The sequence below is a fragment of the Cornus florida genome, unplaced genomic scaffold (genome assembly GCF_030987335.1).
Source record: "Cornus florida cultivar Cherokee Brave unplaced genomic scaffold, ASM3098733v1 CherokeeBrave_3.0.0_Hap2_Chr10, whole genome shotgun sequence".
Taxonomy (NCBI): domain Eukaryota; kingdom Viridiplantae; phylum Streptophyta; class Magnoliopsida; order Cornales; family Cornaceae; genus Cornus; species Cornus florida.
This window is the reverse complement of record NW_026775580.1, coordinates 93,182,118-93,207,147: the sequence shown is the minus strand read 5'-3', so window position 1 is coordinate 93,207,147 and position 25,030 is coordinate 93,182,118. Positions and strand designations below refer to the sequence as shown.

The following is a 25,030-nucleotide window of genomic DNA, read 5'->3' as shown; positions in this document are numbered from 1 at the left end:
TAATTTGTGTGACCGAGGCAAGACGGCATGTTAAAGATAAGGCGTGTTTTATTAGAAGCCCATCGATAGTGACACAATATTACTTTTAAAATATATTATTTGCACCTAAAGAAAATAAAATAATCTCCAATGATCCACATCTCTCTCTAATAGACTTTAGCATACAACTACAACAATACAAAAGTAGCTAATGAAAAAACATCAATAATAACAACAATAAAATGAAGAGCAATTTTTTGTTTTAAGAAAAAAGTTTTGATCTTTTATTTTAGAAAAAACCGATGTTGACAATATGAAGGGAATTTAGTGTTATGATTTTAAAATAATATGATTGTTATATATATATACATATCTATGTTTTGTGTAGGATCCACAATGATTTAAGTCATCCAGGATGACACCCTTAACTTGAAGAGGAAGATCACAACTAAAACTTACAGTGGAAGCTTCATATTAAGGCTTACAGTAGAAGCTTTATTTTGAATCTTACAGAGGAAGCGTCATTCTGAGCCTATAAATAGGCATATATATATTGATTTGAAAAACTATTAGAGAAAGCATATAAATTAATTACTCTTAATTTCCTTTCTCGTGTTTTCTTTATCTCTCTTAATCCTACTACATATATATACATATATTTATTATACATTATCACGAACTCTATCCATCTCAAATTTGAAGAAGAAGCTCTCTCTCCCTCTTTCTATCTCAACTATATATCTCTTTTGTGATATTAGTTTTGATAGATTGTTGGGTTTGTTAACTTTATAGAAGAAAATTGTATTTCTGACTTCAAAGGGTAAGAAAATTTTAATTATTGATTATTATTCATAAAATAAATTTGTTCACTTAAATAATATATGTGCTTACACTATGGTCGGTTTTACCACTTTTATTATTTAATGATCTACTAATTATGGTCGGTTTTACCACGTTTATTATCTAATGATTTATGACCAGTTTTACCGCCTTTATTATTTAATGATTTATAGCTGGTTTTGCTGCCTTTATTGTTTAATAATTTATTCACTATGACTGGTTTTACCGCCTTTGTTATTTAATTATACTAATACTTCATATTATGTTATATAAAGCAAATGCCATGATTTTCGTTCGTCAACATATTAGTGAGGAGCTAAAAACTGAATACATCACTGAAAAAGATCCACTGAGTTTGTGGAAAAATTTGAAAGAAAGATATGATCATCAGTTTTCCTTCTAAAAGCTCGGGCTGATTGGCAGCAATTGCGGTTGCAAGATTTTAAAAATTGTGGCTGAATACAACTCTGCCCTATTTAAAATCAGTTCTACACTGAAATTGTGTGGTGATACCATCATTGTGAATATTTGTTGGAAAAAACATTTACCACATTTCACGTCTCGAATGTACACTTATATCGAGAGCATGGATTTGAAAAATATTCAGAGCTGATATCATGTTTACTTGTGGCATAACAAAATAATAAGTTTTTGTTAAGAAACCACAAGTCCCGTCTAACTGGATCGATACCGATCCCTGAAACATAGTTGCCTCATCACGTGGACGTGGACATGATAATAGACATAATCGTGTTGGTAGAAATGGCTACAATAAGGAATATGGTTGTGGTAAAAATCACTCTTATTACCGTGAAGAATATCAATCCTTAAAATTTCGAAATCAGAGATCCACACCATATCCCCAAATAAGATCGATATTATAATGAAATGAAGCAAATAAAAGGAAAGGATGTGGCTCAACCTTCTATGACATATGATAATACTTGTTATCGAATGACAAGGCATTGACAAAGCATTTGTCATACACTTAAGCATCTGGCTGAACTTTACCAAGCCCCAATGAAAGAAAAGGGGAAATGGAGATAAATGAATTTCATTGATTATGATGAGCTAATTGACATCACAAATCTGGATGTATCAGATTTTTTTGAGGACCGTGATGGAAAGATAAACCACCTGATTGGTGATGGAAATGTCCACACCAATTAATCTTATTTTTTTATTTTTATTTTTCATATTCTTTCTACTATATTATCTTCAACATATTTTTATTTTCCTTATATTAAAGTTTCTTTTGTTATAACAATTTTTTTTAAAAATTTGCATGAATAGGAATGGATCTAACTGGTTCCATAATAAATGGTGAAGATATATGTCTTGCTGATAGTGAAACGACACACACAATCCTTCGAGATCAAAAATATTTTTCTCACCTAGTTTTGACAAATGCTTGTGTCAGTACAATATCAGGTCTTACCGACTTGATTGAAGGCTCTGGACAAGCCAACATTATTTTAGCACGTGGAACAAGATTACAAATTAATGATGCATTATATTCTACAAGATCTCGAAGAAATCTATTGAGTTTTAAAGACTTGCATTGTAATGGGTATCATATTGAGACCGCAAATGAAAGAAATATGGAATATCTCTACATTACTTCCATTACATCATGCAAGAAACTGATATTTGAAAAACTCTCTATTTTCTCTTCTGGGTTATACTATACAACTATTAGGACAATTGAGTCAAATGCTGTGATACATAAAAAATCTTGTGACCCAAAACTTTTTATACTTTGGCATGATCGACTTGGTCACCCGGGGAGTACAATGATGCGTCGAATTATTGAAAATTCACATAAACACCCACTAAAGGATCAAAAAATCATCTTACTAAATAATCATCTATGCACTGCCTACTCACAAGGTAAGTTGATTATTAGACCATCCCCTTCAAAGGTCATTGTTAAATCTCCCCTATTTTTATAACGAATTCATGGGGATATATGTGGGCCAATTCATCCACCTTGTAGACCATTTCGCTATTTTATGGTCTTAATTGATGCCTCAACATGATTGTCACATGTTTATCTGCTTTCTACTCGTAATGTTGCATTTGCTAGACTTCTTGCTCAAATCATCAAATTACGGGAACATTTTCCTGATTACCCAATTAAGACAATCCGTCTTGATAATGCCGCTGAATTTTCTTCTCAAGCTTTTGATGATTATTGCATGTCAGTTAGAATTAATATTGAACACCCTGTTGCACACACTCATACTCAAAATGGTATGGCTGAATCTTTTATTAAAAGACTTCAGTTAATTGGTCGCCCTTTGCTTATACGAACAAAATTACTTGTTTCTGTCTGGGGACATGCCATATTACATGCTGCATCATTAGTTCGTATACGATCAACTGCTTATCATAAGTACTCACCATTGCAATTTTTTTTTGGTCAACAACCAAATATCTCTCACATACGAGTTTTTGGTTGTGCTGTATATGTTCCAATTGCACCATCACAATGCACTAAAATTGGTCCTCAACATGGACTTGGAATTTATGTTGGTTTTGATTCTTCATCTATTATTAGATATCTTGAACCCCTGACAGGTGATGTCTTTAAAGCACGATTTGCTGACTGTCATTTTGATGAGGCTGTTTTCCCACCATTAGGGGGAGAAAAGGCACAGCAGCAATGTAAACCCCTGACAGGTGATGTCTTTAAAGCACGATTTGCTGACTGTCATTTTGATGAGGCTGGAATTGTCTCATTTTGATCCTCGCAAGAATCAATGTAAACAAGAAGTTTAGAGGATCATTCACTTGCAAAATATTATAAATTAATTACCTGATGCATTTACTGATACAAAGAAAATAATAAAATCACATATACCAGCTGCAAATATTCCAACACGAATTGCTGTCCCTAAGGGAACTTCTGTCAGTAATGCAACGAATGCATCTAAAACACGCTTGAAGCGTGACAGACCAATCGGTGCAAAAGATATCGTTTCTCGTAAGAGAAAATCACAAAGAAAATTGGCACTCATGAAGAGGCCACAAAAGGAGCAACAAATATTATTGATCAATTTGAGATTATAGCCCTTGATAAGGCAAAGGCTCTTGATGAGGCCCAGGTACCTAAAAATGATAAAATAATAAATATTGATGTGGCAAAGGCAACAGATGATGATATGGCCCTTGATGAGGCACATGCCCTTGATGAGGCAAATGTACCTGAAAATGATGAGATCTCACTAAATTATGAAACGACATAGAATAGAAATGAAATTATTGTCGATAACATATTCTCATATGTCGTTGCTCTTGATATTAATAATGAGGATCCGGATCCTCAAAACGTCGAAGAATGTTGACGAAGAAATGATTGGCCAAAATAGAAAAAAGTAATACAAGTAGAGCTAAATTCATTAGCTAAACGTGAAGTATTTAGACCTGTAGTCCAGACCTTTGAGGGTGTTAATCCTGTTGGGTGCAAATGGGTATTTGTACGAAAATGTAATGAGAAAAATGAAATCGTGATACGCAAAGCCCGACTGGTAGCTCAAGGTTTCTTACAGAGACTTGGTATTGATTATATGGAAACATACTCCCCTGTGATCGATGCACCCACATTTAGATTTATAATACATTTGACAGTTACAAAAAGATTGCATATGCATTTAATGGACCTAGTTACAACATATTTATATGGATCACTAGATAGTGATATTTATATGAAAACCCCAGAAGGATTTAAAATGCCTGAAACAAAACCACGTAATATGTACTCGATAAAATTACAACGATCTTTATATCGATTGAAGCAATTTGGACGAATGTGGTACAATCGCCTTAGCGATTACTTACTCGAACAATCATATTTGTCCATGCATTTTTATTTAACAAATCAGAATATGGTTTTGTTATTGTTGTAGTATATGTTGAAGATCTGAATCTTGTGGGAACTTTAGACAAGATCGAAAAGACGGCCACTTACTTAAAGAAAGAATTCGAAATGAAAGATCTCGGAAAGACAAAATTCTGCCTTGGGCTACAGGTTGAACATTTTTCGAGCGATATTCTCATCCATCAATCAATATATACAGCAAAGACCCTGAAACGTTTTTATATGGATAAAGCCTATCCATTGAGCTCTCCAATGATTGTCCGATCACTTGACATCAAGAAAGATCATTTTCGTTCTCGAGAGGATGATGAAGAACTCCTTGGTCCTGAAGTGCCTTATCTTAGTGCGATTGGTGCTCTTTTATATCTTGCAAATTACACAAGACCTGACATAATTTTTCCAGTCAATTTATTAGCAAGGTTCAGTTCTGCACCAACCCGCATACATTGGAATGGAATCAAACACATGTTGCGATATCTTCGTGACATAACTGATATGGGATTATTTTATTCAAAAGTACCAAGTTCTCAATTAGTTGGATATGCAGATGCCGGCTATCTCTCTGACCCACATAAAGTTTATTCACAAACAGGATATATGTTTACTTGTGGCGGCACTGCTATATCATGGTGATCGATGAAACAAATAATGATTGCCACTTCTTTAAATCATTCTGAGATACTCGCAAGTCATGAGGCAAGCAGGGAATGTATTTGGTTGAGATCAATGATCCAACGTATTCGAACAACACGTGGTCTCTCATCAATAAAAGATAGCCCAACAGTATTATATGAAGATAATGCGGCTTGCATTGTACAGATGAAAGAATGGTATATTAAAAGTGACATGACCAAACACATCTCACCAAAATTGTTTTTTGCACATGAACTCCATAAAAATGGTGATATTGATATTTAGAAGATACGTTAATGTGAAAATCTAGTAGATCTATTCACTAAAACGCTTCCAACTACAACATTCAAGAAGCTAGAGCACAACATTGGAACGCGTCAACTAAAGGATCTTTAGGGATGAACTAATGCAACAATAAGGTGGAGCAATTGATCGAAGAGGTATTGGCATACTGTACTTTTTTTCCTTCGTCCATGTTTTGTCCCACAGGATTTTCTTGGCAAGGTTTTAATGAGGTAATTTTAATCTATGCAATACTATTTTCAGATACACAAGAATACTGTACTCTTTTTCCTTCGCTGGGGTTTTGTCCCACTGGGTTTTCTTTAGCAAGGTTTTAACGAGACATATTCTTAATGTAGTATTGTAAATCCCAAGGGGGAGTGTTATATATATATATATATATATATATATATATGTTTGTGTGGGATCCACAATGGTTTAAGTCATCCAGGATGACACCCTTGGCTTGAAGAGGAAGATCACAACTAAGGCTTACAGTGGAAGCTTCATATTAAGGCTTACAGAGGCAACCTCATTCTGAGCCAATGAATAGGCATATAAGTATTGATTTGAAAAACTATTAAGAAAACATATAAATGAATTTTTTTTTATTTCCTTTCTCTTCTTTTCTTCATCTCTCTTAATCCTACTATATATATATATATATATATTTATATTTATACATATACATATTTATTATAATGATAAAATTTTCATAATTATAATAATTATTATGCAATGAGATTTTTGTTTTGGAATTTGAATACAATATAATTTTTTTTTTTTGATACTATGTATCAATCTTACAATACACATTATTTAAGTTTAGAGTATAACTTAAAACGAAGAGCTCAAGGACTTGCCTTGAGAATCGCTAACAATCAGATCATGGAGCTTGGATACAGTATAATTGGAGGATCTAATAATTATTCTAACGTATTTTGGAAGGTGACTGCCAATTAATCATGAAGCTTTCAATCTAGAAGCAGTCCAAAGGGGTAATTTGGTCAAAGTAAAAAGTCAACTTTGTCGATTTCCATGTTCTTCTTAATCCCAAAGCTTTGCAATTTTCTTCCTCCTTTTTTGTATGCTTATATTCGGAGAAGAAGAGTCTTGGGTAAACGCGTCTCAACCTCGAAGCATATCAATCAATCCTTTCATCTTCTTCTTCTGATTGATCTCAATACTTCATATCGAAGTCTCTCTCTCCCTATTCAATCATTCAATACACAAAGTGACAACAACAATAACCACCAACTTGGTCGGTTGGTCTGCAAATCAATTCTTTATAATCAAAGCCGCAGATTTTTTCTGGTAGAATTCGAAGACACAATGCTTCACAAGAGCTTTAAACCCGCCAAATGGTAATCTCAGTCAGTTTCACGAACTCATGCACACACACATATATACACACACAGAGTAGCATATATGTATTGGTTGATTATATCGAATTTTCTGATTCTGTCGACGAAACCTGTGATTTTGGAATATAGTTGTGTATGTATTTATGTATTTGAATTGGATGATTGATGCAGCAAGACATCGTTGAAGCTGGCGACGGCTCGGATAAAGCTACTAAAGAACAAGAAGGAAGCACAAGTGAATCAGCTGAAGAGGGAATTGGCTAAATTGCTCGAGTCTGGGCAAGACCAGAATGCTCGAATTCGGGTATGATATGTACATATAGATCTGTGCTAGTCAATTTGTTCTTCAAATATTTGTGTTGACTTTCTAATTTCTTTTATGGACTTTTTTCTTTGGTTGCAAATGAGATGTGATCATTGTGAAAACAAGTAGCTGATGCATGTAAAATTAGGTTTTTCTTGATTGAGATTGAATTTAATCGTGGAGAAGTTATTACATGGAATTGTTTATGTGTTTGGTTTGGCGGTGACGGCTATTGAGAGAATTGAATAACTAGGATGATGGACTACTTAGAAAATCCACATCAACCTACAGTTTTGTATTAACTTTTGGGATTTTTAAGTGCTGCATAGAGTCTTTGGATAGTAGTAAGCATTATTTTTAGTTTCCAGATCTCAAAGCTGATATTTTTATTTTATTTTTTGAAATTTATGCTATATGCTGTAGAGAACTCTTTGTTGGCAATCTATATTTGATTTAAAAGTATGACGGCAACATAAAAGTTACGGTTCCCATCAGCACTATTGCTAATTAGAAGCCATTTTTCTTGGAATACGAGGTAATGCTGCGTGATCATGGAGAATTAGAAAATTGCATTAGGAGGTTGGATTTAACTTAAGTGTTTGCCAATGGATAATAAGTAGTGAAATGATGGAACTGTAATGATATTCCATTGTCAATGGAGGGAATACAAAATCTCTTTATCCTTCTATCTTGGATGAGGGGAACATACATGATACTCTTGCATTTTCCCATTGGTTTGTTTTGCCACTTCCCACCGTGTGTCATGATGCTTGTAGCCATTCAGAAGTCGAGAAGAATTTTAAAAATATCGCTGAAAGTTGACGACGTCTACTTTTTGTTTTTTCCCTTTCTGTTTTACTTCTTAAGTTTGATCAATTTAGTTACTTATTTATTTACTTATCAAAACAAAAAAAAAAAATTGTTATTTATACTATTTGGAAGTGAATTTAGTGCAAAAAGTGCATTGATTGTGAATAGACCCCTCAAAACGCTTCCTTATGTTTTTTGTAGTCATCCTTGCCTTCAGCTTTTGCTTGTTTGAGGCTAAATAGAGAATCATTTGCTTAATGAGATCCGGCTATATGTCTGGGCATGTATGCTCTGTCTAAATCTTAGTGGTAAATCAATATCAATATCTTTTTAATTTATATTATTAGTATTATTTTTGAACTTTTGCCATTGATTGATACTTATTTGTTTATATCTTATGGGATGGCAGGCTAAAAGTTATTTTCCTCTTTTTTTTTTTTCTTCTTCCCCTATTCTAATATTTTTTTTCATTTTGCATCTCAGGTTGAACACGTAGTCAGGGAAGAGAAGATGATGGCAGCATATGATCTTATCGCCATATATTGTGAACTTATTGCAGCACGTTTGTCAATCATCGAGTCACAAAAGTATGCAAATTATATAATCTTGAATGGTCCCCTCATTTTCCAGTTTACAATTTCAAGTGTCGGTTGATATTTTAACTGGTAAATCTTTTCGTCTTTGTAGCAAAGCAAGTATCATCTGGTACTTTGCTTCTTCCTAAAACATTGCAAATTACATTATAAATAGAAATGATTTTTAAAAAATTCATAAAACACTTTGTTTCCCGGAAATTATTGATTAAAAAATTATGTTTGCTGCTCTGTACTATAGCATGTATTCTCAATCCATTCAGCAGAAATTGGGAATTATTCTGAATATTGTCAAAGGCAGAAGAACAAAGGGAATAAGCAATATGATTGTTGGAGTTGAATGGTGCCTGATATAAAATTTTATCTAGATTTTGAACCTCGCCCAATATTTTATTTTATTATTATTATTTTTTTAATTTTAATTTTTTCCCCTGGCTGGGTAAGGACATTCTGTTTGTGATTTGTATTTATTTATAATAGTAGCTCAATGACTGCTAAAATATTTTAATAACTTCTCAATCCAGCTTGATGCCACGAAGCATTTGGTGACTTGAAATTTTATGCTCTCATGTGTTTTTAACATAACAACTTGAAAGAAAACAGTTTCTTTTGACATTACAGCCCCAGTTGCCAACATAGTATACTAGTTATTACCAAATTATGCATTTTACGTAGTATTCTAACACTTAACTTTTTATTTTAGAACACTACATTCACTAGTAATGGAAATCGGAAGTCGGGGAGATTGTTAACCTTTGGTGTGTGTACTGTATATGTTTTCTTTTGTGGGGTGGGGAGGACTGGATAATGATTGGGAAATATTTTTTTTCAGTCTAAGCTGAATTTTCAAATATATACTATAGTAAATTATGCAACAAAGTTCAACCTTTTCTACTCCAAAGGCATCCTGAGATATATGGATTATTTTTATTTGCTAAAGGAAAATGTATCTTAAGTTCAAACTTCAGAGTACATATACATGTGTAGGTTTAATTGAGTGCCTCATAATGGAATGTGTATGGAAAGATCAGCGAGTCCAAGTATTTTGGAGGTTTCACGTTAAGTTTTGTGAATGAGGTATTTTCTATTTGAAACATAGAAAATATATTTCAAGCACATAAATTGTCAAAAGCAGTGGTTGAGAATTTTTTTTTTTTTTTTTTTTCTGTAAGTTGTTTGTTAGGGCAGTTTGGGTGGACGATAATATAATAGTTGCGGAAATAAATTATTTTCACACGGAGTAACAATTGGATTTTTCTTTTGATTTTTTTCTTAAAAATTTTGTATTCATTTTATTCCTGGTAACGATGGTAATGTTTCAAAACTTTAAAACAGTAAGAGGAAAAATGTTATTCTTGTTGGAGCTATCGAGTTAACTTGCTAACAATGTGGAGATGTCATTGGATATGTCTAAAACTGTGATCGACAATATTCAGCTATCTCATATCTAATCCAACATCAATGTTCTTCTGTTACATGGTTTGTTCATTTTGTAGTGATACATCAGAATTTATATACATTTTTTTCTCATAAAATCATGGTTTCACAGGGCATACTTAACCTCTTTGAAACTTCCGGAAAATGTCACGATGTATTTATTCGTTTGATATTTCTGCAGAAGCTGCCCCATTGACTTGAAGGAAGCGATTGCAAGCATAATATTTGGATCTCCAAGATGTGCAGACATACCAGAACTTCTGGATGTCCGCAAGCATTTTACAGCAAAATATGGAAAAGAGTTCACATCTGCTGCTGTTGAGCTGCGTCCAGATTGTGGAGTAAGCCGCATGGTACGTTTGTACAGCTTGCTTATTTCTCTTTGATTGGTGACCTTGGCCCATTAAGGAATTTGCCAGGTAGACTTGGTAAAAGTACAGCAACATAATGTTTTTATGCACAATTTCTTGTTTCAGTTGGTTGAGAAGTTATCTGTTATGGCACCTGATGGGCAGACTAAGATCAAGATCTTGAGTGCCATTGCAGAGGAACATAACATCAAATGGGATCCTACATCATTTGGAGAGAAAGATTCAAAGCTTCCTGGTGATTTGCTGGTGAGTTCAGATCAATTTCAGCTGGTTCATTTCTTGCTATTGGTTTTTCGTCATGACAGAACATAGGTGAGATTTAATTAAGAAGCAACTGAGTTGATTCAATTATTGAGCAGAATGGACCAAATTCTTTCGAGAAGGCTGGTAAGATGAATGCAGAGTTTCCTAATGTTCGAGGTCCAAATGTCCACGCTCCACCCAGTCATGACCAAAAGCATGATTCATCTGTAAACTCCTTTGATCAAATCTCGAGATCTTCACCAAGTAGCCAAAATTATTCTTCCACTGATATTGATGGTAATAAAACAATGCCTACTTCTCACCCTGAAGTGAGACCTTCAGGTACAGGAATCACCGACTATTCATCCCCTTTTGTTCCTAATTGTCCACCTGTTACTCCTAATATAATTGGTTTACATACAGGAACTGGACCTGAGAGGATGGAAGTCAGGCAATCATTTTCCAGGGATGGGAATGCTTTTCCAATGGGTAGGCAGAATTGGAATATGGAATTTAAGGATGCAACCTCTGCAGCACAGGCAGCTGCCGAGTCAGCAGAACGAGCAAGTATGGCCGCTAGAGCTGCTGCGGAACTGTCAAGCCATGAGAGGATTACCAGGCAACATTCCACAGAATCACAGAAGTCGAATGCTCATGGTATAAGAGATGAAGGGCCTAGAAAGTATGCTGCTTCAAAGTTGCCAGGTGAATATCATGCTAAAGATTCAGTGAATAATTCCTTTAATGATAGAAATTCTAAGTTACAGAATGAGCGAATCTATGGGAATGAATATGATGACCTGGTGAATGTTTCTGAGAGATTTCACCGTGACGGTCATGGTAGTAGAAAGAGATCTAGCCAATCTGCTTCCATGAGGCCGAGCAAAGCTTCAACTGACAGTGACACATTGGTGAACAGTTTCAAAAGGGTAGACAAATATTCTCAGGATTGCTCATCTGAAGACGAGGCTGTAAAAGCAAATGAGAGTGTCTCCTTTTCCGAAATGAGTATAAAGAAGCAGTCCAGTAACTCTGATGTAGAATTTGTGACTGGCCGACAGGATGCTTTAAAATCTGAGGAAAATTATTTTGGAGAAGAAAGGTTTAGAAAACAACCCACCAGCATTTCCTATCATTCCTGTTCAAGCACTTTAGGATGTGATAATACAGTTTTAAATTCCAACTGCCAGAACTTCAGGAATGATGTTGATGAGGCCTCTTCTGTGGGCGTTGACCAAGAGAACATTCATAGATACAGTACACAAACAAGCTCATATGATAATGCTAGTGTAGTTTTTGATGACGGTGGTTCAGATGAAGATGATTATAGGTTAGATATAGGGCCCAAGTATGGCAGACAGGAGTCCAAATTGTATTTCCCATCACCAGATGAAAAATCACCTACCCATCTCTCACCAAATGTAGACCCTTGGAGCCCCAGAAGAAGTGTGAGTGGATCATTGGAAAAGTCAACTTCATGGTCACACCTTTTTGCAGATCCTTTGAAACCATATAACTCGTCGCCTGCAATTTTTGATGATTCAGATGGTCCTAATTCAGAATGTGAAGATGAATTGGACAAGGGCAGGCATGGTGGGATGCTGGACTCTAGTATGAATCCTCGGAAGCAGAATGTTTACTCCAGAAACTCGGAACCGACACAGAGTGTGAGTCATGGATTAGCAGGATCCTCATTTGCAGATAAAGGAAATTCAAGGTCTGACAGAAAGCCATTGTTATATCCCTCTTCTGATTATTTGGACTCCGTGGACGTGCAGGCAAAGAACAATCCAGGAACAGAAATAAATGCTGATATTCAGAAAAATTTAAGTGTGGGACAGTTGTCCGCCAGTCAGGAGTCTCCCAGACAACGGAAGTCGCGATTGGATTTGAATGATGTGAGCAGTGAATCAAATTTCCGGAGTCCATTCGATGAAGGAAACCGGCAGCAGGCCTCGCAATCTTCAAGGCTTTCATCATTCCATGAAGTTAAGGACAATGTTCACACATCGCAATCACATGATACATTGAAAGATTACGAATTTCCAAACCAATCTAGTTCAGAAGGTGGAAAGGAGTTGAGCTTTGGGATATTGACAGGTGGCCTTCGGAATAAGGGTTATAGACATCCACCTTATAATAGGAGTCCTTCAGGTGGTGTCTCATCTTCATCCAAAGAAGTGGCCGAGGATAATAGATCAAGCACCATTGAGAAATCAAATACTTCCTTATCAGTCAATAGTTCTATTGGTTCTGGAGTGAAGCCAAAAGTAAACAACAGATCAGGCTCAAGAGCCTCGATTAAACATTATGATTCAGATTCTGACAGTTCCGAGGAGGAATTCCAACAACGACGAGAACCGTACAATCAGAAAGCAGAAAAGGAAGTAAAAACAAAATCAAGCACCATTGAGCAATCAAATGCTTCCTTCTCAGTCAGTAGTTCTTTTGGTTCTGGAGTGAGGCCAAAAGTAAACAACAGAGCAGGCTCAAGAGCCTCAATTAAACATTATGATTCAGACTCTGACAGTTCTGAGGAGGAATTCCAACGACGACGAGAACCGTACAATCAGAAAGCAGAAAAGGAAGTAAAAACAAAATCAAGCTTAAGAACTCAAGTTACATATTTTGATTCTGATAATGGTGATTCTGAGGGGGATCTCCCCAAACAAACTTCTACCAGCGTAAGCCGTTCAGGAAGTGGACTTTCTCGAAGGACAAAAGCTCTTTCTTCTAATTCTGAAACAAGTTCTTATTCTAAGGTTAAAATTGGATCTGAGGCATCGATAAATTCTGATGAAAGGAATCGCAGGAATACCTATGGTACTGAAGTTCCACCTAAGTCCAGGACACAGACAGTGATCTCAGGTTACTCGGGTCGTTCTGAGCAGTCAAGCTCTACGAAACTAGCAGCCTCTGAGCTAATGACAGAATCTAAGGCCTCATCACGTGAGGACAAGGCATCAGCAATAAAACAATCATCTAGCCATCTTCAACAGACAGTGACATCTGGTAGCACTGGAAGTCCAAAGACATCTTCCAGCAAGGAGACGTTACCTGGGGATAATTCTGAAAAAAGAGCTAGCCGTGTTCATTCTAAGCTGCCGTCATCAGCAATGAAACAATCATCTAGCCATCTTCAACAGACAGTGACATCTGGTAGCACTGGAAGTCAAAAGACATCAACTCCTGGCAGGGAGACGTTACCTGGGGATAACTCTGAAAAAAGAGCTAGTCATGTTCATCCTAAGCTTCCTGACTATGACACAATAGCTGCCAAATTGCAGGCTATGCGGCTGAACCGCCAATGAAGATTAGGTAGTCACACATGACTATGCAATGGTGGTATTCTCTTACACACTGCATCTGTGAACGGACAAACTCGAAGGTTATAGAATTTTGTAAGACAGTATAATTTTTATTTTTATTTTTTTGGTTTAGTCTGCAAATTCGTGAGCATGTTTTATTTATTTATTTATAATTCTTTTATTTTTTATTTTTATATTTTTTCCTTTTGTGCAGTCTGAATTCGTGATTACATTGCTTTTTATAAAGTATTGTAATGAAATAAATTTTTTATTTGGGGGAGTGGAAATTCAAGTTGTGTAATGAGCTGCTGTGTTAAGGCCTCAAGAATTCTATTATGTAAATGGCTCTATTCAGCCTGATATGTGCTCTGTAGTCTGTACTTTTTATACCCAGTTTACATGAATGCAGTACTCTTTGTTTATAACTTGCTTGCAGTGGATTGTGAAGGAAATATTGTCTACATGATACGAGACATGCTCTTGAATGTGTAAATATTGGAGATGACCCTCGATCGACACTGCTGTAATTGGAAGGTTTACATGTTCAGTTCACTTTTCCTGTAGTACTGATCTGAAGGTACTTAGGATGTACTTCCCTCTATGATCAGATTTTCTTTATAGCAAAAATGGCTTCAAATGCACTAGGTCTTTGTGAGGGGGATTATGTTTTTGTAATCTAACTAATATTTTGATTTTTTTGTTGAATATGCAGGATGGAATCCAATTTGCCAACTCCCATGCTCTTGGGGATGGAGTCCTGGAGGTCACGGGTTCAAAACAAAGAGATAGTATCTCTGCATGCGGGGAGGGAAGGGCGGGAGCCTCGTGCACTGGGTTTGCCCTTTAGTATTTTGATCGTTTGTTGAATATGCAGGATGGAATCCAATTTGCCAACTCCCATGCTCTTGAAACAAATATTTTGCAGCGTCAGGTTAGGTATCAGTAGAGTGGCCACATCAAGAGTTTCCAATCCATTCACTCGGCTTTGGTCCTGCACTTCTGCCTCTTAACTTGTTCAACTGAATACCTCTCTCCTTTCTAAAACCCCAGACTAGAGTAAATCAGTCCAACATTATGATATGTGGATCATTTCCATGTTTGTTTTTGAAATGAGTTTGTTTTTTTAACCTTTTAGGTCATCTCTTGAGGATCATTTCCAAGTTTACTGAAATGGCATTGCTTTCCATTTTGTTTTGTTTTGTTTTTTTTTCCTAGTTCCATTTTGTTTTTCATATCAATCAATCATAGTTATGACCCATACATTTGTCCCCTGATACTACAAAAAGCAAAAGAGGCCCAATTTTATTTCTATGGCAAGCCCAACATTTTGGGGCTTGTTCAGTATAAATGATCATCTCAGATAGGAGGTTGGGAATTCGAATCCTAATTCTCAGACAAATTTTTTAGCAATTGTCCGAATCCTGATACATGTGGGTCGGGAGACTGCATGTATCTGTTGGTGGATTAAAAAAAAAGTGTAGATGAATTTTTTTTCCCTCTTCTATATTATAGGATATCTGATGATATAGATAACAAGTTGGCAGCCAATTGTCAAGTTGTTAGAAGACAATATAACTGAAGAGATAACTCAGATAATCTAATTCCTCTTCATGTGAATCTTTTGGAGGTAGTTTTATCAATTTATATGAGGTCTTCAAAATTTGTGAAAATTTTATCAAATTTCACGTGGATATCAAATTTATCCTGCAATGTCCATATTTTCCCCCATCTGATCAGATTTTCTTTTTTTAAAAAACTCAAACTTGTACCAAATTGGTCTTTTTTAATACCCAACATGGCCCTACTTAGAAGAAACCATGTGCATTGGCTTATTTCTTTAAACCGCAATTTTGTCTTCATTTAACTACTCAAATAAAACCATGTCAATGATTAAGGAAACAAATCAACATCTTTGACTTAATCTAAACGATGCAAATAATTGAAGTGTCTCAAGTTTGGCTCGTTGGTTAGACTTACAAATTGTGTGTTGTTTAATTGTTCCTATGGTCTGGTCTTGTCTGCTTTTATTATTGTGGCCTAAATGGCTGTCATGTGCTTGTTTCAAATCACACTGTTGATAAATGAATGTTCTGCTCTACACATATGGAACATGGTGGTGTCGGGTTTATTAGATCTATCCTTCTATTCTATATGCACGAAGTGATTATCGAAATTTTTTTTGAGAGTGTGTTCGGTTATTTGGAATTGGTGTCTTGAAATTGAAATTGATAAAATTTGAAAAAACAACTAAGAAAATTAAACCAAAATTTTGTCAAATTTCACAAATATCAATTCTAACATTCTAATTCTATGCAGCCAAACACACCTGAAAATAGTCTTAACGAAATCCAAACACTCAATCATCAAGATATGAAATGAAAGTCTAGTCATTAAACTTTCTCCTTAAAGTTGTGGACGCACAATATTAATAGTAGAATATTAATCATTTTCATCTTCCATTCAACGTCTAAGATTCAAAACTTTGATACCATGACTTGGAAATTTATTGTTACTATTTGTCCATCTAAATATTGTTTTAGATTTGGAAATAACTGACAATTCAGGAATCTCATACACAAGTATTTCTACCAGTCCGAACGGTGCAGTGTATTCAAACCTGCTCCCACAAATAATAATAAAAAAAGAAAAAAGAACAGGTTCTTTTTTGGATGGTCTGCGATATACTAATCAACTTAATTAATGAAAGAATAATTAAATTGCTCGTGCCATTAATTATAATCACCTCTCCATTTTTCATCTGCTGTTCAACCCACACTGTATTTGGGTTAATTCTATTTTTCTCGAAGTTTGTCAATATCTCATATTAACCTCTTTACATTTTATAATTCCATTTAATTTACCTACTTTGTCAGGGACCACCGTCTAACTTGATTATGTTATTTTATCGTTTTGTTCATGAAATATTTGCTATTATTTCAAGCATTAGAAGAACAAAATTGACTTTAAATCAATTTTTTTTTTCTACTGACATCGAGAAATTATGTCAAGTGGAATTATAAAATGCAAAAAAAATTTATATAAATATTTACAAACTTTAAGAAAGGTAAATAAAATTAACCCAACATATTTTTACATGAAATTTTTGAGTGAGAGAGACCTGAACGTCAACATGGAAAAAAATAATAAAAAATAATGTATTTTTATATATATAGTTTTTTTGAAAGGTAAGAAAAAAAATAAATAAATAAATGATGCATTATTGGCCCATGTTACACTTGTCTTTCCCTCATCATTATTTTATGGTCTATTTGTACTGCTGACATACATAATGGAATGGTTGTGTTCAGCATCTTCTTCCTTAACTTTTTGTTGGGTGCAGTTTTTTATTAGTACTTATTAGTGCTTTGATTTATAAACTATTTGAAGCTGTTGAGTGCTAAAAGACCAATGAAGTATATTTACTGGAATCTCCATTCTTTTCACAGTTCTTGAAATTTTGATGATGGCAAGAATTGCTTGCCCAACCATCAGCAAATTTGGTATTAAGTATTGTTTGGATGTAAAATATTTTTTTATTTATTTTTGTTTGGTTGTGGTAAAATAAAAAATAATAAAATTTAATAAAAATAATTTATTCATCAATATTTGGTGAGTTATTTTACATGACTAATCTGATAGACTCGACCTCAACCTCAAAATAAATCTTTATCAAACACCGAATATATATATATATATATAATCTAAAAAAAGGAAATATTTTTGGTGAAAAATATTTTATTTTCACACTACTTCGGATATATAGAATTACTCTCACATCACACATATGAAGTCTGTTTGTGTCTTGTTAAGTCACTCAGGAGTCAGGACATTCAAATCTAGGACTAGCTTCTTGAAATCCCTTAACCACTGTGCTTGGATTAGTGTAGTTGTAACTTTGCAAGTCCTATTTTGCTGCAAAACATTCACATTCACATCCAATATTCTACAACACTAGATTCACATGTAGCTAGCATTGTAGAATTCATGGAGAGAAATATATATATATATATATACACATATATATATATATATATATATATATATATATATATATATTGCTTTCTGATATTCATATAACACAAAACTGTATTATTACACAAAATTTCCATCATGGGAATTAAATTGAGATTATTATACTCGTAATTTCAGGTTAAGATTTATCATTTTGGTGGGTCCTTGATGTTAATGTTGTGATTAGTAATTTCCTTTTTTCCATCTCTTCAAGGGCATCCAATGGTGTTGAATGTCAATAACTTCCAACCAAAAACAGACAAGAGCATTGCCTGCCTCTGATTGACAACTATAGATATATATAAATCAAGAACTAAACCAAGTAACACATAGAAAACTGGAGCTGAATGGTAGATGGGATTTAAAAAAATTTATCAGCAATTCTTCATTGAACTTTAAACAGGGCAAAGTGTTCAAGTGTCTATACATATTACCAGTTGGGTTTCAACTCTGAAGAAACAACTCAGGTGAGTGGTGCTCCTCCACTGCTATAATCCACAACACCAGATCAAGCTAGGTACATCGATCTTACACTGTTTTCTTGTGCCATATTACACACACTCACACACTTGTCACATACTATTTCCAATAATGAATTTATATTGAAATCAAATAATTACGAAAATGTTTGGTTGTTGTTTTCGTTGTCTAAAGTACTTCTGGAATTGCTACTGTCAGATTTTTTGTGTACCCGAGAGCTATGGAAGAATATCCCAAGGAAATGCTTATTCCTAATGCCTTGTTGTTGCAGAGTGAGGACTTAGAAAAGGTACCATCCATCATATATATATATATATATATCTTGAATGTTTCCTTTGAACTTATATATATGCATGTTATTTGAATATTTTAGGTTCCTAAATTGTATTTGATCTAATTTTCCGATATTATGTGCAGTATATATTGGAGACCAGTGTGTACCCACGCGAGCCAAAGCTTCTCAAGGAGCTGAGGGATGCTACTGAAACCCACCCATTGTAAATTGTTCTCTTTCGATTCTTGGCAATATTAAATTATCTGCACTTCATATTTCATATAATTGAGTTCGGGAGAAAAAAGAAGAAGAAAGTGGAGGTCAAATTTTGCAATTCCTAAATTGTGTATTACTAAACAAATAATGTGTAGGTTGTGATAATTTATATTAATGTTCAAATAATAATAGAGAAAATTGCATAACTTAATTGCGTTTGCATATTGTTCAGGGCCTTCTTTCGTACTTCAGCCGATGCGATTCAGCTAATGGCGATGCTTTTGAAATTGATGAATGCAAAAAAGACACTTGAAATTGGTGTTTTCACTGGTTACTCACTTCTCACTACTGCTCTTAACATTCCTGATGATGGAAAGGTGAGTAAATACATGTATATATATATAAATACAAGTCTTATGAATCATGCCCTGTTTAACATACATTTTTGCAGATTACAGCCATAGACGTAAATCGAAAAACATACGAAATAGGGCTGCCGATGATCAAAGAGGCTGGTGTTGAGCACAAAATCAACTACATTGAGTCCCAAGCTCTCCCATATCTTGATAAACTCTTAGAAAATGTGAGCTTTAACCATCTTATATTAAAACCGAGCTTCACTTTTCATATACCCTCGACCTTTTACTTTGAAAGGTGAGAAAGTATCACTAGGCTACAGTCTTTTGTGTTCTATACCTAACTAATCTGGTTGTGTATTGCAGCCAGAGAATGAAGGGAGTTTTGATTTTGCATATGTCGACGCGGACAATGCTAACTATGTGAATTATCATGAGAGGATCATAAAGCTGTGTAAGGTTGGTGGGATGATTATCTATGACAACACACTGTGGGGTGGAACAGTTGCTATGCCTGAGGAGGCCGCTCCGCCGTCCAAGAGAGCGGTGAGGCTGAAGACAATCCAATTCAATGAAGCCTTGGCTGCAGACCCTCGAGTGGAAATAGGTGTTGTTCCATTGAGTGATGGTCTCACCATTTGCAGGCGCATCTGTTGATCATCCATTCATGTTTGCCTTTTGCCTGAATTGAATAATGTCCATTGAGTGATCATAGTTGTATGCACTGGGCTTGAATAATGTAAGGCTTGTTGATTTACATTATTGGAATTTGCAGCTTATGTAAAAATTTCAAGTTTATCATTAAAGTTCAACGGAGTTGGTTGTGTTTTATCCTGGGATTTGAGAATTGGCATCTCTTGTTAGATTGGGCATTTTGCTCTCTGGCTTCAAATTTTTTTATCCTAGGGCTTTGATTTTTGGTAATTCAATTTTGGGTTACTTTCATTGACAAGCTAGCCGTTTAGCCAAATATCATATTGAAACATCTTCCCAAAATTATTATTACTATAATCAACGAAAAAAGAAAAGAAATAGAATTTTTTTTTTAGATAGAAAAGGAAAAACTCTAGAAAATTAGGGTTCTTGTAACCCTTTATTTTCATGTCTTTTTATTTAGTGTTCCTATTTTATCCAATAACTACATTGATATTATTTTATTTAATAACAATTTTTTACTAGGTTTTAAAGAATTGGAGTCCACTAACAACAACTTCATTGATATTATTTTATTCAACAACAATTTTTTACTAGGTTTCAAAGAATTGGAATCCATTAACAACTTTATTATTGATAAATTTTTAATTAACTTGACTTTTTTTTTTTTTTTTTTTTTTTTTTTTTTCCCTAGTTGGTACTCACACACACTTGCTTCCATCGAGGCTCGAACCCTAACTTCCCGTTGGGAAATAGGAGCCTGGTACCGCTATGCCACTGGCCCGTTAGTAATTAACTTGACTTCTATTCTTAGTTATTTTTCATCATATATGAATAATTGTAATTCAGAAGGTTTAAATTAATAAAAACTTTATCATTTTTTAATATATTATATTACTAATTTTTTTTTATTTTATTATTTTACAAAATTAGGATAATTTAGGTAACTAAACTATAATATGATATTTTCTTAAAGAAATTTTCATTCTAACCAAATATATACTAGAAAATCAATTTTACTTTTATTCACCTCACTTTTCTTTCAATTTTTCATTTCTTTTCCTTTCTTACTATTTGCATCTAACTAATCGGACCCTCAAGTTCAATTTTATTTTTTCGACACCGTTAAAAATGTGCAAAAAGACAATTGTGTCCCTAATTTTTTTAATTTATTTTTATCTAAAATATCAACTAACTTAAAAGACAAAACTGCCCCCGTTTATTTATCTCTCTAAAATTCACTCCATCTTCTTCCATCTCCCACCTTCTGCACACCCACCTTCCCTTTCATCTCCGTTAAAAACTAAGTGTTTGTGACGTGGTGCTCTGGATCTCCTCAGTTTATTTATTTATTTAATTAGTATGAAATTATATTTTGTGCAATTTTGATTTTTATGTTGTTTGAAATACTGCATGCCCATTTGGCTCATCCGTTAAAAACTACTGCATGCCCATTTGGCTCATCCGTTAAAAACTAAGTGTTTGTGACGTGATGCTCTTGGGTTGCCGGCGACTTTATCTGGGCTTGAACAGGCTAGACTTTTGTAACCATCAAGAGATTAAAAATAAAATTTCTATTGTAGCTACGTGGGGATTTTTCCATCCACAATGAGTAATAATAATTTTCAAATGTGTTTTAATGCGATATTTAATAATATCTAAGAGGAGTGTCAGTGAAATTAATCCTAAAATTTTACTTGCAATAGACAATATAGTAAGCAATACTTTCTTTCCATTTAGAGCTTTTTTTTAATATATATATTTTTTTATTCCTTCAAATGATTAGTAGTTAGTGATAGTTACTCGAACATGTGATCCATAGGGCGGGGGCTCTAAAGGCTGGCTCTTTACCACTCATCACCGCCACACCTCCATTTAGAGCTTGCTTGGGATAGTTTTTTCACTATACTTTTATTTTTTGAAATTATAATTAGATATATTTGGTAATGATTAAAAACAATTTTAATGATTACCATTTTAGCACCATAGAACTTTAAACTTTTGGATAAAGCAAAGATTTCTAACTTGTAATACTGTCCTTTGAATAGAAGTTTCATATTTTTGAATAGAAGTTTCATATTTTATGCAATTGTTTTTTTATTAAACAATGTTATCTTTTTTTATATTTTATAAAGACAATTTCATCCTTTCCTTATATAAAGTTATGCTATTATCAAATATATAATGACGTAAAAAATATTGAAACTTTTACTAAGAAGTCTTATTAGTTTTGTATTCACGTGACACTTTACAACATTCCTCGAACACGACACTTTATATACGTGTTCATAATTAAAAATTTAATTTTATTATTTTGAATACCAGGCACTCCTCGAACACGACACTCAATATACGTGTTCATAATTAAAATTTTAATTTTATTATTTTGAATACTAGACACTTTTTGACATTTCTAACACTAAAAAGTCTTATATACTAAAAGTAGAGTGGTTATGTTTGGTAATCTTGAAAAAAAATATAATAAACACATTGTAAAATGTTCAACTTTTTTTTTTTGTAAAAAAAAAAGAAAATTGGCTCTAGTGAAATATAAAATTGTACTTGTTCATTTAAAATAAAGACATTGTAATAACAAAGTAGTGGAATGAAAATATAGGATATAAAAATCATTACAATAATAGTATAAGTTTTTTCTAAATCATGTAAGAACAACCCTTAGAATCAAAAACTAGAAATGACTGTATCCAAACTGTACTTATGTCGTATTTTTTAAAACATAACTTTTTAACTTATCTGTAAATATACTTTACTAAATATTTTAAATATACTTTAATTGTAAACAATATTGTTTGAAGTGCTTGTATTACTAATTGTGCAATATGGTCGTTAATATCAAGGTAGCATGGATAGAGACACAATACGGGACAGATAAGTTGAAAAGTTATGTTTTAAAATATACAGAAAACCTCCCAGTAATCTTTACCAGTAAACTCTTCGTCTAATTTTTTTACCAAAGATCCCCTATCGACTTGTAACTTTTTCCATTAAATTCTCTTGTCTAATTTTTTATCAAAGAACTCTCCTCAACTTGTAGCATTTTCCATTAAATCCCCTTGTCTAATTTTCTATCAAAGAACCCCCTCAACTCTCTGAGGGGGTAAAATAGTTAATATTTGGATCAAAATACAATTTTTTTTAAATTTTAATTTTTTCGAACTTCAAAAATTTATATCTCACAAATCGTACATCCAGATATTGCAAATAATATATGTATGGAAAACTTATAAAACAAAGAGTACAGAAATATAAGATTTGTTTAACAAAACTTAATAATCAGATAGAAATAGACAATCTAAAAATGTACAGCAACAATCTTATTTTATTTTATTTTTAAAAAATATTTGGGTTATTTGCAAGAAAATTTTTAGAATTATTCATTTTCATATAGAGCATAACATATAAAAAAATTTGCCCCAATAGAGACCGAATATTCATTTTGATTTTTTTTTTTTTAAATGGTGAGGTTATAAAAGAATGAAAATATTTTGACGCAAAATATGATATATCATGAAATCGATCTTTGTTGAGACTAAATTTTTTATATATTCTGCTCCATATATAAATGAATAATTCTTAAAATTTTCTTGTAAATATATTGAGTAAAAATAAAATAAAATTGTTAGAGTAGATTTTTAGATCGCCTATTTCTCTCTAGTTATGAAGTTTTGTTGCACAAACCTTATATTTATGGAATTCTTATTTCATAAACTTTCCGTATATTATTTACAATTTTTAAATTTATGGTTTGTGAGATATGAATTTTTAAAGTACAGGAGAATTAAGATTTAAATAAAAAGTTATTTTGGTCCAAATATTAACTCTTTTACCTTCCTCACATAGTTGAGGGGGGTTATTTGATAAAAAAATTAGACAAGAGAATTTATTGAAAAAATGATACAAGTCAAGTGGAATTCTTTAGTAAAAAAATAGATAAAAAAAATTTACTGAGAATGACTACAAGCCGAGAATTTTTTATTTTTTTTGACTACAAGTCAAGAGATTTTTATTTATTTATTTATTTTTGTACTTTGCCATATATATATATATATATATATAATACGTAGCACCAGACACCTAATTAATTGTCAAAAAATATTCCTTCTAATTTATTAAGCACCCATCAAGTCATTGACAGAATTTTAGTGAAGTACTGAAATTGCCCCTAGTTTTATTTAAAGCATTTAAATTGCCCCTAGTTTTATTTTACTCTCAACCTCATAGTGCATGGAGTAGCATTAATTTACATTTAGCAGTCCTCCAAATATATATAGACATGGACGTTTTTCTCTTCCTCCTTCTTAATTTGACTAAATAAATTATTATAAATAAAGTTTTCACCTAATATTAGAGAATATATATATTCGGGTGTTTAATGCACTGTGCACAAATTCATTAAAAAAGTCGTTTGTTTTCACGCGTCCCCGAGTGTAATGAATGGACGGTTCTGATGTGCACCGAATACCTAGTCCCAATATTTATTTTAATTGTCAGGTAGCTTTTAGTGGGAAGCGTGCCATCCTTTTACCAATAAATGGAACACCCCCACTTGAAGACCACATCACATGACATATCCCAAGCACTCATAGAAAGGCCCACTCTCTTTGCAACCAAGACAACTTTTGGAGGACCTGCTTAACATTATGCACGAACATGCTTTTCCCTCGAGACGCAACATCAATATATGAATTGGAATTCCGAATATATATATATATATATATATAGTAGTATCTATGAATTGGAAAGAGGGGCATTGAAAGAACATGTGACCTGTGACTTTGGACACACATCTTATGCACCTTATAATGTTAAAATTCAATAATGCATGTGAGTAAGAGGAGGTTTTAGAGACTGGATGGCCCGGATGGTACTTAATATGATATTAGAGCAGGATAAGTTTTAAATTTTATTTTTATTTAAAATTGAGATTTATATTAGATAAAAAAAAAAGGACTACATTAAGAATAGGTAGTTGTT

At 33.4% G+C, this 25,030-nt stretch overlaps 2 protein-coding genes across 3 annotated transcripts; both read left to right on the top strand.

Moving 5' to 3' along the window:
- Positions 1-6,470: 6,470 nt before the first annotated feature.
- LOC132275898 (uncharacterized) lies at positions 6,471-14,406 on the top strand. The gene is made up of 7 exons (XM_059777089.1): positions 6,471-6,978; positions 7,150-7,282; positions 8,576-8,679; positions 10,304-10,475; positions 10,599-10,739; positions 10,853-11,078; positions 11,160-14,406. Exons 1-7 carry the CDS (start codon positions 6,653-6,655, stop codon positions 14,045-14,047), a joined length of 3,990 nt encoding a protein of 1,329 aa, XP_059633072.1. The 5' UTR covers positions 6,471-6,652; the 3' UTR covers positions 14,048-14,406.
- Positions 14,407-18,297: 3,891 nt separating this feature from the next.
- LOC132275899 (probable caffeoyl-CoA O-methyltransferase At4g26220) lies at positions 18,298-20,212 on the top strand. 2 transcript variants are annotated; one of them, XM_059777092.1, is made up of 6 exons: positions 18,298-18,522; positions 18,734-18,824; positions 18,953-19,032; positions 19,258-19,402; positions 19,477-19,608; positions 19,748-20,212. In XM_059777092.1, exons 2-6 carry the CDS (start codon positions 18,756-18,758, stop codon positions 20,036-20,038), a joined length of 717 nt encoding a protein of 238 aa, XP_059633075.1. In that variant the 5' UTR covers positions 18,298-18,522; positions 18,734-18,755; the 3' UTR covers positions 20,039-20,212. The 2 variants fall into 2 exon arrangements, with proteins under 2 accessions (XP_059633075.1, XP_059633073.1); XM_059777090.1 differs by having other exon boundaries at positions 18,298-18,572.
- The last annotated feature ends 4,818 nt before the right edge of the window (positions 20,213-25,030 follow it).

Coding starts and splice junctions, on each gene's coding strand:
- LOC132275899 (XM_059777092.1), top strand. CDS start 18,756: ATGGAAGAATATCCCAAGGAAATGCTTATTCCTAATGCCTTGTTGTTG. Junction 19,033..19,257: donor GCTACTGAAACCCACCCATT/GTAAATTGTTCT, acceptor CATATTGTTCAG/GGCCTTCTTTCGTACTTCAG. Junction 19,403..19,476: donor ACATTCCTGATGATGGAAAG/GTGAGTAAATAC, acceptor ACATTTTTGCAG/ATTACAGCCATAGACGTAAA.
- LOC132275898 (XM_059777089.1), top strand. CDS start 6,653: ATGTTCTTCTTAATCCCAAAGCTTTGCAATTTTCTTCCTCCTTTTTTG. Junction 7,283..8,575: donor ACCAGAATGCTCGAATTCGG/GTATGATATGTA, acceptor TTTGCATCTCAG/GTTGAACACGTAGTCAGGGA. Junction 10,740..10,852: donor AGCTTCCTGGTGATTTGCTG/GTGAGTTCAGAT, acceptor ATTATTGAGCAG/AATGGACCAAATTCTTTCGA.